Here is a 13,839-nt window from a genome sequence, read left to right on the forward strand (position 1 = left end):
GGGGATAAGTAAGCCGTCGTTCACGAACGACACATCACTAATGTGTAATATGTTTATGTATGGCAGCCAGCAACACTCAGCTTTCCCATGGTCCTGAATGTCATCATTGGTTTTTTCAGCAGTACCATTCAGCTCAGTGATTAAACAAGATATGTTTCTGCCTCAGTGTAGCTACAGTATTATCAAGGTATGTTTGGTTTATAATGCATGAAATTAAATAGTATATTTCCTTTAAATCACTGCAAATCCCACAGAAGATTTCCCAATCACAAAAACATAATTACAATATAGAGGTGTATATAGATAGATAGATAGATAGATAGATAGATAGATAGATAGATAGATAGAACAAAAATATACAAGTTAAAAAATCCCCAGAAATATCACATGGAAACAAGAACCCAATGTTGAGTAGAAGCAAAATAAGATAACATCACTATGTGACTCACCAGCAGATAAACTGGACATCTTAGCTACATGAAACAGAATACATTTCCCAAATTATTGAACTGGTGTGTAACTGGTGGTATGTGTAAAAAAATTCTTATAATTAAAAACAAAGAAATTAACAAATTAACAGAGAGAAAGAAAGGTTTACACAAGGAGTAAATATACTATAACTAAAATAAACCAACAATATGTCTAAAAAATATCTAACACCTTTTTGTAAGTTAGTTGAATAAGAAGAGCAAGCTTTCCAAATATGACATAATGAGCCAGATGTATCTCTTGTTTTTTTCTGTTGTTTTTGCACCTTTTCTTATTGTCACAGTGTTTTTGCATCAGTTTTTGCGCCTAAACAACAAACTAGCCGCACAGGGAAAATTACCATGTTTTCCTCATTTATCCTATCAATCCAGATGTTTTGCTGCGCCTACTAATCATTTATCATTAGCAACTTTTTAATATGGCGCCACAACACTCCAACCCGAAGGTGGAGTAGACTGAGAAGCAAGCAACAAACTCTTCTGCAGAGCAGTGTGTCCCCTGTATTTTACAGCAGCATTGCTCACCAAGACACTACATGCCTCTGATTAGAGTTTATGAACCTCTATTTACAAATATTGTGCAAAAGCAGCAGCTCAGAGCAGGATAAAAGAGAAGTCTGTGGGATAGTGATGGGAAGTACGGCTCTTCTTAGTCAGCTGGCTCATTAGTCTCATAATAAATGTAGGCTCACTAGGAAGAGCCGGCTCTTTGGGCCCCTGAACGGCTCCCTACTACATGTATAATAGGGAGCAGCAGTCCAGCCAGTCAATCCATTCTAAATCACTTTTAACTCGATTGTATGGGGTTAAAGGGTGCGTGGTGAGTTGGTTTAGTGAGCCATCGGCTCACTGCAGGGAGCGGAATCCCGTCGCTCACATACAAGAGCCGGCTCTTAGAGCCATTTTGTTCGCAAACGACACATCACTAGTGCGAAAGATTGCCGATAGTACATAGAAGTGTCCCCATGTAGCAGTGTCTGAGGAGGATACTGGCCAGAATTACAGCAGGGCAGCAGAAGATCAGCACCAGAGGATCCCCTCCAGGAGAAGCCACTGCTGAGGAGAATAACTGGGTGCTGGGTGTCATACACCTGGACTCTGCTGTGATCGTCATTTTCATGCTGTGGTGGGAGACAAGCAGAGAGGAGCTTGTAGGGAGATCACATGTAAGAGCCCGGATCTAACATTTCACTTTTATTGAACCTAAAGTAAAGTGCAGTTACACAATTATCCTAAGACTCACAAGTGATTAATAAGAGGCAGGAACTCAACTCATCACAGGTGGATGTAACTTGTGATAATTTAGGTGCAACAATGCGTCTCATTGAGGTGCAAAAAATGAGATACATCTGGTCCAATTTCTTTTAAATTTTGATATTTATGATACACTTTTATTTAAAGGGGTATTCCGGGAATCTGCATATTTCACATAAAAATTAGTCAGTAAAATAAACTATTAGTTGTATGCTCCTGGATCCTGTGCACACTCTTTTCGGCATTTTGTATTCTCCTGCCAGCCCCTGCTCAATGTCAGAGATTTCTGACAGGGGAAGGGCCTACTTGGATGTGTGCTGATTGGTGGGCTGGGAGAGCTTGCCTCCAAGTGCACCCAAGGCCTCATGGGAACTAAGGGCAGGCAATGTGATGATCTGTGTCCTGACAGACATCACTCTTTCTTTCCCCACCCCTGCTTTCTGAAAATGGAGATTTTTACCGAAGAGCTCTGAGAGGATATTGCCATGGAGTTTCACAAAAAGAACTAGTACAATCCCCTACCTGTGTGACAATAATGGGTTGTGTTATTTTCATGAAAAGTGGCACTTACCCTTTAAGGCCGAGCCCCCAGGTACAAAAAGTCATGTTTTATTGCATTTCCAAACAGAAATGAAAGGATTTGAATAATTCTCCTACCTCTCCTGTCCAGCAGTGTCCCACAGCTGAAGTGCGTATTGTTTCTGGTCCACGCTGATAGTTTTAATGCGATAATCTATTCCTATAGTATGGGGAGAACATTATATATTAAGTAGGAAAAATTGTATAGCAAGAGTTCTGAGCATTCAGTCAATACATAACAGTGATGGAACGGTATTTCCATATTTTCTCCAAAATCTGAAATTACTTTGTGAGTTAAACTCAAGTTCTCATAACTGATATAGAAATGTATTTGGTACTGAGGGCTGAGCAGCAATCAGCCTCCATGACATGATAGCCTGGCCTTATAGTGTGATTACAGATCACAGCCCTTCTAGCTTCTGCTAGAAGGGTTTCAGGAACTTCTTACTAACGTTTAACGTTAAAACATTACAGTGAATTTTGAGCTTTGAGTTGCACTATTAAAATATATCAGGAATCATTCAGCATGTAATGCTGGATCCAAGAGCAGGGTATGGTTACAGACTATGGGGGTCATTTATCATACGCCGGGGCTCCGGCCTCTTGATGTATCCGGCAGGGGCCTGCGCAGTGTTTATTTCTATGCCAAGCCCTGCCTGCAATGAGGGCAGGAACAGGAGTGCAGAGACAGGAACACCTCACACTCGTGCAACCCCCCTTCACACCTCTCCATGCCCCTTGGTGTGGAGGTGCCGGAAAGGGAAAAGGGCAAGTGTTAGCAATAAGCAATTTGGGATTATCTCAGGGCTTCTACGCCACTGGGTTGAAGAGAAACCCTATGTATTTTTTGCTTAATTATTATAAAAAAGGAAAAACTAAATTTCAGCTAGTTAAGAAAAAACACATTGGTAGCAACACTGGACTTCCACTATGATGAAAGGTCTAGCTTTGGTTAGCTTTGGTCTATATGATATTTTACATGCCTGCTTAACATCAGAAAGAGTTCAAACTCTTTGATATTTATTCTGGATATTTTTCCCTATACTGTAAATTGGAATTCTTCGGGGTCTTTGAGTATAACCAGAAAACAAGTAAGACAACTTGGTATGCAACCGTTTGGAAGTGTCTGCTCATACTTAAGGCAAGTCCCCCAACCACCTTTCTTCCTTACCTACTGTAGCGACTGTATTTGTGTTGTAGGCACCTTCATGTACTTGACGTAGAAAGGAAGTTTTCCCAACATTTGTGTCTCCAACAAACATTATTTTATAAACATGGTCTGGGGCTGCATGAAATTCTTCATAGTGGTTGGGTACTTTTGACTTTTTATCTTTATTTTCTTTAAGATTAGAAACGTGGTCAGTGGTTTTACTTTCAAAATCATAGTCTTGTTGGGGGTTGTTCATCTCTGAAGCAATATCTAGTTTTTCTATTTGTAGTGAAATACTACTATCCTCTTTTTTGGTGTAACCATCCAGTGCAGAGTCTCCTGCTTCTGTAGTACTGAGGAAGTCTTTGGGAGGCATTTCTTCTATAATACAGTCTTTAAGAAGTGTGGAATGCTTGAGCAAACATTCTTGGATAGGGTCTTCTTCTATTGATATGACTCTTGCTCTTCTACTTTGAGAATCATTGCCATTTTTCAATGAATTTGGTTGCTTACTAAAATATAATAATTTATATATTAGCATTCGGGGTCACAAGACTAATAAAAATATAAAATATACATTCATGTAATTGACATAACTTAGCCTGTATTTTTGAATGTTATTAAATTCAACCATTAAAGGGATTAACACACCAGTCCACAAGATTCTTGTCTATAATTCCTGGAGATTTCACGAATGGGATGTCACAGATTATAATAAGTGGGCCCAGTTTCCCATACTTGAATGGAGCAGCAGTTGCATTGCATGATTGTTCTCCATTTACTCTCTGAGAACTGAGATAGATTACTCGTACACTGCACTCACCTATCTCCATCAGTACCATAGAGGTTGAATGCTGCAGCAGTGTAAATGTGTAATGGCCCCTGCGACCCATATCCCGGGTCATGGATGCACCCGTGTGTCGTACTCTGCGGGCAGGCAGGGGCTAACTCACCTGTTCCCGGCTCCAGCGGTGGTGTCCGCGATGTCCACGTGTCAGTGTGCACGTCCCTGTCTCCAAGAGTGCATGCGCCATCTCTGTAAAATTTAAAGGGCCAGCGCACCAATAATTGGCACCTGGCCAGCTGCCTTCTCTGTTAAATCCCAGCCCCTTCCTGTGTCCCTTGCTGGATCTTTGGGCTTACACCATTGAGAAAGCTTTCTTGCGACATTCCTAAGTATTCCTGCGATCCAGTGTGTACCTGCTCCTGAGTCCTGTGTTGCCATGTAGCTGTGTTCCTCCTTAGACTCTGGTCCCAGGTGTCTACGTACCATCTCCCGCAATGGTCCAGAGGATCCACTCATCTCGAATCCGTACAACATGTGTCACTAATACTCCATATATGTCTATATATGGGGGACATGGGACACCAATTTGTTTTGGTGGGATAACACCTTTTCAGGAAGTTTCATTATGTTTTGGGTGTTATGTCAGGGCTTGTTGGGGTATAGCCACACAACATAATTTTGCATTTTAACAAGTACAGTAAGGCCATATAGATTCTTTATGAATCTCAAATATATATCAAGAGCCCTTAAAGATCCTCTTCTCCAAGACATGAGTACTGATGGCCATCTCTTAGACAGATCATCAATGTAGAATTCCTGCAGGTTACCTTATCACCTTATTTCTCACATCAGAACCACAGCTTGTCTGTTCTGGAGCATGAACAACTGAAATGGGAACAACTCTATCATTGTATATAATGGTGGGAGTGAGCCATTACTTTATCTCATAAAACGCTACCATTCCCACAGTAATTTCAAGAGAATCCAGCATGTAGTTTTACTTTAATTCTTTGCAGATCATTACAATAATCCATACAATTTTCAACCCTTTTTGTAAATTCCCTAATTATCAGTAGTCACTAAAATAAATTATTGCATGAAATCATTTCCTGTACAATATTATACACACATCATTTAGTGTAATAAGTATTTTATTTAATTTTCTCTGGAACCTGTGACTCGTACTGCTCTTCTTTGGGAGACAATAAATAAATAGAGATCTATTGTCTAGTGAAGTAAAACAATCCCTGACAATTATGCTCCGGCCGCCGCACCCTTTAAAATTCATCTTCAAAGCCTACAAATAATTACAATTGCTTTAAAGTATTCTTTGCTTTGAAGCAGCTGTGGTACAAGAGGGTGGGGCATGTACACTATAATGATTGGTTTTGTGGATATGTTTTTTTTTTTTTCCACACAATTGTGAAAGCGTAATATCAAAGCAATACTTTAAACATATCATGCAAATGGATGGAAAATGGCTTAGTCAGCTCTTTTGTAATGATTGCTTTAATAATGTCTCAAACATTGTGAAAAGATATGGTGGGGCTACACAGGGGACAATCCCTTTGCAGATTTTAACTATCACTGAAAAAGTATTTTCACGTTATGCTGTAATTCTGAAGTTTATTAATTGATTAGGAAAGCATTTTTTTCAGTTTCTTCATCTTTGCACACAAGGTCCATATAATTTTTTTCAACATGAGGGTTTGTTTTCATGATTAGTTTCAATTTCCAATGGAACTATTTTGAGATGATTATAATATATTGATTAACTTTCTTTAGTGATTCTTCAGTTACATGGAAAAATAACCTTTAATTTACGGGTCAGTAGAGTTATGGCAGAAATAGTTATACATATGGTAGGTTCTTTTTTATCATGTACTTCTTTTGCCTTTTTAAGTAAACATATTGAAAAATCATGTGTGCTGTGTTGTCATATTCTGTGAGCCATAACTTTATTGGTTTAGTTTTATTATGACGGACTTGTATAACTCCAGTATCTCAATGCCATCAACTAATTCAAAAATCATAATTTACCTCCCCTGCCGGTTGGCTGTATGGATAATGTTTCCATTTACCCATGTAACTTTTCCAGCCAATCACTGATGCATTTCCTACCTCTGGCCATTATTTACTGAACTTGGGAGATCCCTATATATAGTCTGTATACAGTATAGTGCTATATGGCCACCATAAATTATGTTGGGATGGGAATGAAGAAAAATTTAAAAATAAATGAGCCACAAGAGACATTTAGATAAAATACAAGAAAACTCAAAGATAAAACCACTTAATCTGTATCCAGTCTATTTGTAGGGAAGGAGAAGAGCAGGACATGGAGAAAGCGACAGGGTTTTGCACAGTCGCACTTCAAGGCTGATTATGCACTGTAGGCCAGTAAAAAGCATGATCACCTGAAATGGCCCATCTCACTGTGCATGTTCAGCTACTTTTCTGAAGGAGGTCTTCCAAACCAAGGCTCAGTAGGTCAGTTCTGGAGTTGGAGTCGTGTTTAAGCATGTAACTTTTTTTCAAGAAATAATCTGAATGATTGTCATAATGGTGGTAAAAATGAGCATTCCCAGAAAATTTGAGTCAGGAAACCCAATGACATGATGGCCCACATTTATTAAAGCCTTTGCACCAGTTTTCTGTCTGGCTTTGCACTAGAAAGAACCTGTAAACTGCTTGGATATGCATTCAAGAAGTGTCCATTTCACATTTGTGCCGCGGCTGCAATGTACCCTCTGTGACACAAATTTCTGCAGTGCGGACAGTGCACCACATTTATAATTCAGTGTCTGACAGAATTGTATTGCACGCTCTATGTTAAAAGTGCACCAAAAAAAAGTTGGTGCACTCTTTTGGAGCAGTGCAGGGAGCACCAGATTCATGAAGAACGTGCACCACAATTCATGAAGCTGTCGCACTGTGCACACTACACAGGAAAACTGCACAAAGTGAAGTTTGCACTTCTTTTAATAAATATGGGCCAATGTGTCCCATCCTGGAAAAAATATTACATTTTTTCCAAGAAAATTTGAGGCAGAATTCCTTTATTCTAAACAGTTAAGGTACCATCTGAAAAGTAATAACTTAAAGTATAGGTCTTGGTGGTTAGCGCATGAGGATCATTTTAGCAAAGAGAACAAAGTTTTTTATTGTGGATTGCAGATCATTGAGATCATTGTGCCACCATTTGAGTAAAGGGAAATCATTTTGTTGGTCTAATGAGTTTATAATTCTAAAGCTACATGAACACAAACGTATTCTTACGGACACAGATAAAGCATGCTCTATCTTTTTTGTGGCCATGGCATGGTACGGTGAGTACTTGTTCTCACTGTACCATGCACAGCTCCACAGCTTGTGGTCGGATATGTGTCCCTACAACATTAGTGTGCAGGCGGCCTAAATATAAGGAGCTTATTTCATTTAGCTATTTTAGTGTGTTAGAGAGATCATTAGGGTCAATTTCATAGCAAACCAAGTCACCTATTAGTATTAACTTGGAACACTAGAGGAAACTCACATGAACACAGGGAAAAAATGCTATGATTTTTTTTATTTTTTGACAGTTATGAATCCAGAACCACAGGGCTGCAGAACCACAATGAGAACTTTTAGATGTGCCCAAGTAGTGATGAGTGGATTCAAACCGCAATGTTCTGGTTCGTACCATTAGAAGTTCGGGTGTGGTCTAGGCTTGACTGAAACACCCCGCCGTTAAACATCCCCTCCATTGCAGCATTAACTATTTAAATAACACTGGCAAAATTTCCAGCGGCATTTAAAAGGCTAAACTGCATGCATCGACCAAGTCAGCCTAACCCGAAATTTAGCAGTTCTGTTCATTGCTAGTTCAAAAAGCAAGGTTTTTTTTTACAAACAATATTGTACATAAGTTTAACTTGTGATATTGATACAATGGCCCAGATATATTATTGTGCAACTGTGTGCACACAACCCATATTAACTAAGAATGTTTGACACTATTAAATAATATGGCACAATGTGCACATTAGTATATTTGGCCCAAAGTATGTTTCTATAGTGAATTGCTTGTGTGTATATAATGATATAGCCTGGCGTGTGAATATTTTTTATTTCCCATTGCCATATTCTTGTAAAGCAGGTTTTTCAATTTACCCTTGAACCCATTATGGTATTATTTAAAGGTTTATTTCTACAAAAGACTGAACTAGATAATCGTGACTGTTTTGTTTCCTGTAAATGTTAAGTATTTTACAATGAAAAGATCAAAGGCCCTGGGACAGAAAGTAGTATGAGATCAGACCTCTTTGATGAGACTTTTTGAGAGTTTCTGACAAGAGAGTTTCAGTATGAATGTAAGTTAGCGATTGTTCATACTTACAGATCTGTAGTCTCCTGCGGGTCACTTTGTTCAGACTCCTGATCATTATTTTTCTCTTTCTGCGTGGCGTCCTGGAAGAAAATCTGGTAAAACTGTAAGATGAATTATATTAAATTTCAGGAATTGAATTACCAATATCCGCAGTATGAAAACAACATTCATGCACAGATAATGTTGAGTCATTTTTTTTTAGTCCTGTTGCTCTAATCCCACCAGACCATGAACCTGCAATTGTGGTTAGTGTGTGTCCCTGTACACAGAGTGGAATATTTGGCATCTGATTCTGTAAACCAAATCAATATTAAAATGCATGACTGATTTACATGTAGATTATGTTGAGGATTTTCCATGTGGAAAACCATTGTTAATGTATTAAAATATAATTGAATATTGCATTTGTTAAAACTGTACCTTGTATAGTTCCATTAGGTGTACAAAAAAATGAAATTTTTGGCTTATAGTTGTTATCCATGACCTTCTGTACATCAAAGTCTATAAGAAGCATGACTTTTTACTATTGAGTACTACATAGTCAGTAGATTAAATTAAGATTTCTCACCTGTGCACTTGAAACATTTAATGATTCCTGATTATCCGCTATCTCCCTAGATGAAAACAAATGTTCCACTGTTTCATAATATCTTGCAATTGTAAATTAGGTTTATTGCATTTGTGTTGTACAATAGGTCACATTGTAATTTAGTATGGGGTTTACAATAAATACTGAAGTTCACATTAGAATCTATGTTGTACCCGACTAAAATTATTATCTCACGCCTATGTATAACCCTCTGCACATGCTACAAATTTGCAGCAGAATTTAAAGGAAATCAACCATTTTAAAAAAATAAAAAACCATCTTAGGATACTCACCTATGCTCCTCTTCATTCCGAACCTGGCGTTGTCCTCTTCTAAGCTTGACACGTTTACATAGCTTGACATGCTTGACAGGTTATAAAAAGCAGCATTGAATGTGGGAACAACAAGGTGCAACATCCCTGCCAATGCAGTGTATTGCAAAACTAAATTCCCCATACATTTAATAGGAATTTCTGAGCCCGATCAACTCAGGGAGAACTCAAGTGTCTGGAAATGGTAACGCAGCTGAGAGTAATGTTTACTATTGTGACCAATTAGATGCATTGTTATTATTATAATGTACAAAGGAGCTGGTTGGATAATTAACGTGCCACCTCACAAGGGGAGTTTATAAAACCCCTTGTAGCTGGAAAGCTCTTTCTCTTACTACCTAGGGTGGAATAAGAAGCACTTGGGTCTGAGGCTTGCAGCCCAGACATCCAGCCTACTGTACAACTAATGTCTACATGATTCTGAACTTATCAATCAGGCCTTTATTATACACCTTCTATATGTTGGAAGTAAGGTAGAAATTTAAGACAGAAAATGCCTAAAATTTAGAAAGTCTTAAGCTTCACCATTCTCGTGATGAATATTAAATCTGGCTAAGTCTAATTGTACTTTACACTTCCTATTTACTGGCTTGGTTATCATCAAAGAAAACAATCACCATCATTTGGCTGAAACATAGGCCTCGTCACTTTCTCACGAAGCCACTAAGGTTTTTGAAGATAAGGAAATCATGAAGATAACTGAAAAGCCAGCCAATGGGGGTCATGTATTAGGATCATGTGCGACATGGCAAATTTCCTAAGAGGTTCTGGCCTTTAGTAAGTCCGGCTCATAAAGCAGGTACTGCCTGGCATAGACTTGCGGTATAACCTGTGTCAGTATTCTGGGGCTGACCCACCTTCGCTAGTCTCATTTTTTTTGGAGTATGGTATGTAAAATCCTTAAAAAGTTACAGTCTTCTTACCTTGAACCAGAAATTTAGATTATTTTATATGACAAAATAATGGCATATGAGGCATTATACATGCTCTTCAGTATGCCCTTCTGTGTACCACAATGTAAAGTGGGAGGCATTTGGAGGAACATCTGATTTCTTATGTACCTATGTGGAAATACTAATATGGGTGCATACAAAACAAAGTCAAGATACTGCCATGTACATGAGGCTATTTTTACTTACTTTTCTTGTTCATATTGAGCAATTTTCTGTTTCATCTCACTAAGGCAACCATAAGCTTCAGACAACTGATCACGAATTTTCTCCAAATTAAGCTCTAAATCTTGGTTGGTCCTTTTCAACTTCTCATTCTCTGATTTTGTCACCTGTTCCATACTATGTATGTTGTGGAGCTCCCTTTCTAACTGTAACAACCAGTAATATGAAAAATATTAAAAACTCAATATTGCCTGAAGTTTTTATAAAATAATAGGTGATAATATGATGATCGTAAATGTAGGATAAGGTCACTACAAATGGTTGTAACGTCTACAGGTGCACTCATGTGCTCTAGCTGTAAAAACCCAATACATGATCTGGATGTGGGTGGATCATATAGTATCCTTATCTATGCCATTACTGGTCACTATTGATAGTAAGAGAACTCACTCATTGTGCAGTTCTGAAAATTATAACTGATGAACTATTGTATTAAAGGGCTTGTCCGCATTAAGAAAACAAAAATCAATTATATAAAACTGTATTAAAAATAGGTATTCTTATCTTCTCTGGCGCTCCCGTTGCTTCCATCTGACTACAGGCGGTCCCCTACTTAAGAACACCCAACTTACAGACGACCCCTAATTACAAATGGACCCCTGGATGGTGGTAATTTACTATAGCTCTAGGCTATAAAAATTAGCTGTAGGAGATATAAAAGGTGTCTGCAATGAAGCTTTATTGATAATTCTGTTCCTATGACAACCCAACATTTTTAAAATCCAGTTGTCACAGAGACTGAAAAAACATTCTGCCTATGTTTACAATTATAAACTATACAGTTCCGACTTACATACATATTCAACTTAGGAACAAACCTACGGAACCTATCTTGTACGTAACCCAGGGGCTGCCTGTACTTTCAGTCACAAGATACAGCAGTGGATGTCGCGGGACAATGCGTGCGCCAGAGAAGGTAAGCACAGGTTTTTTTTATATAGCCCCCCCTGGCTGGATGTATATATATATATTTTCAACCTGGAAAATCCTTTCAATGTTATATCATTGTATTGATGCATTTTATAAGAATCATGTATTTGCAGTTTTTAATGTATTTCTATGTAGATGTCTTACCTCATTTTGAGTAGAAACCAGCTGCTGCATCTCTTTGTTTTTTACCTCTATGGCTTTTTTCATTTCTTGATTGTGGATGCTGCTACGAGTATCACTCTAGAAAAGTAGTAGACCTAAGTACAGGATTCTTTCTTCAAATTCATATACCACATACTGTATAGCAGAGGTCCCCAACCTTTTTTGCACCAGGGACCGGCTTTAAGCTAGACCAGTTTTCCATGGCCCGGTGGGGGCGGGGCTTTGGTCATATGGGGTGGGGTTATGGAGGGGTGGAGCTTATAATATAAGATATCAGGGAGTGTCCGGACCAGATCCATCATATTGGTTTGGTGTAAAAATAAAGCAATGCAAAATGCATACAGCGTATCGCCATGTAGTATAAAATGCATGCAGCGTATCGCCATGTAGTATAAAATGCATACAGCGTATCACCATGTAGTATAAAATGCATGCAGAATACCGCCATGTAGTATAAAATGCATACAGAATACCACCATGTAGTATAAAATGCATACAGCATACCGCCATGTAGTATAAAATGCATACAGAATACCGCCATGTAGTATAAAATGCATACAGCATACCGCCATGTAGTATAAAATACATACAGAATACCGCCATGTAGTATAAAATGCATACAGAATACCGCCATGTAGTATAAAATGCATACAGAATACCGCCATGTAGTATAAAATGCATACAGAATACCGCCATGTAGTATAAAATGCACACAGCGTGCCACCAAGTAGTATAAAATAGATACAACGTACCGCCAAGTAGTATAAAATGCATACCGAGTACTGCCATGTAGTACAAAATAGAAGCCCTGATAAATATCACAAATGCTGCATATACATACAGCATATATACACATAAACAAACAGTAGATACAGCATATACACATATACACATATATACACACATATATACACACACACACATATTACATATATTTACACATATATACACATATTACACATATATACACATATTACACATATATTTGCAAAGATAAAGTAACCTTACCTCTCTGCAGCGGTGGTGGCGCGGTGAGGTAGCCGGGAGCGGGTAGGTCTTGAGAGCCGGGAGGCTAGGGAGCCTGGAGCTTAAGCGTTGGCAGGGGGAGCCGGGAGCCGAGAGCCTGGAGGGGGGGGGACGTTAGCGGAGCCGGGTTGAGACGGGAGTGGAAGGGGAGCCGGGAGCAGAGAGCCGTAAGCTGGTAGGTCAAGAGCCGAGAACTGGGAGCGGGGTGGCAGAGGGAGCAGAGAGCGGAGAGCGGAGGGAGTGGTAGGGTAGCTTGAGCAGGGGCAGGGAGCCGAGAGAGGGGGGGGGGGCGTTAGCAGAGACAGGTTGAGCCGGGAGCGGAGAGCCAGGAACCGGAGGGAGCGGAGAGCCGGGAACCGGAGGGAGCGGAGAGCCGGGAACCGGAGGGAGCGGAGAGCCGGGAACCGGAGGGAGCGGAGAGCCGGGAACCGGAGGGAGCAGAGAGCCGGGAACCGGAGGGAGCGGAGAGCCGGGAGCAGGGAGGATGTTAGCGGAGGGAGCGGGAAAGGAGCCTGGAGCTTGAGCGGGGGCAGGGGGAGCAGGGAGCCGAGAGCCTGGAGGGGGGGAGCTCGGTGCCGGCAGGGTCTGGGGGCCGTTGTAAGGTGCCGGCGGCGTCGGGGGGTGGGCGCAAGGTGTTGGCAGCGTCGCGGAGCAAGGTGCCGGACACAGGGCTGCAACGTGGTCCCGTCCGGTGCGGGAGCTCAGTGCTGGCCGGTGCCGCCCCTGCGCGGACCGGCTGGTGAACTCCAACGGCCCGGTCCTGGTCCGCGGACCGGCGGTTGGGGACCTCTGCTGTATAGTGACAGTGGTCATCAGGGGAAGAAGCCCTGTGTTATCAGCCATGGTCAGCTATATTTTTTACTTTTTTCAAGGTCATTCAAATCAAATTTTTTTACATCAATGCGTTGCACCTGGAGTAACATCAATTCATGGACCACCCACAATTCCCACATATTATTATAGGAATATAAATGCTTTATGGAGTGAGGAAACTCTGT

The 13,839-nt window shown here is 40.1% G+C and overlaps 1 protein-coding gene across 3 annotated transcripts in view; it reads right to left on the reverse strand.

Moving 5' to 3' along the window:
- Nucleotides 1-13,839, reverse strand: part of LOC140119079 (EF-hand calcium-binding domain-containing protein 4B-like) — a 56,812-nt gene that overhangs the window by 13,571 nt on the left and 29,402 nt on the right. For 2 of the 3 annotated variants that reach the window (XM_072137720.1, XM_072137719.1), the window contains exons 7-12: nucleotides 11,798-11,893; nucleotides 10,688-10,869; nucleotides 9,196-9,241; nucleotides 8,637-8,728; nucleotides 3,493-3,983; nucleotides 2,400-2,481 (exon numbers count right to left, since the gene is read on the reverse strand). In XM_072137720.1, coding sequence (XP_071993821.1) covers nucleotides 2,400-2,481; nucleotides 3,493-3,983; nucleotides 8,637-8,728; nucleotides 9,196-9,241; nucleotides 10,688-10,869; nucleotides 11,798-11,893 — 989 coding nt within the window. The remainder of the gene's footprint in view (nucleotides 1-2,399; nucleotides 2,482-3,492; nucleotides 3,984-8,636; nucleotides 8,729-9,195; nucleotides 9,242-10,687; nucleotides 10,870-11,797; nucleotides 11,894-13,839) is intronic. The other variant, XM_072137721.1, reaches the window with a different exon arrangement.

The sequence above is a fragment of the Engystomops pustulosus genome, chromosome 2 (assembly GCF_040894005.1).
Source record: "Engystomops pustulosus chromosome 2, aEngPut4.maternal, whole genome shotgun sequence".
NCBI classification, from domain to species: Eukaryota; Metazoa; Chordata; class Amphibia; order Anura; family Leptodactylidae; genus Engystomops; species Engystomops pustulosus.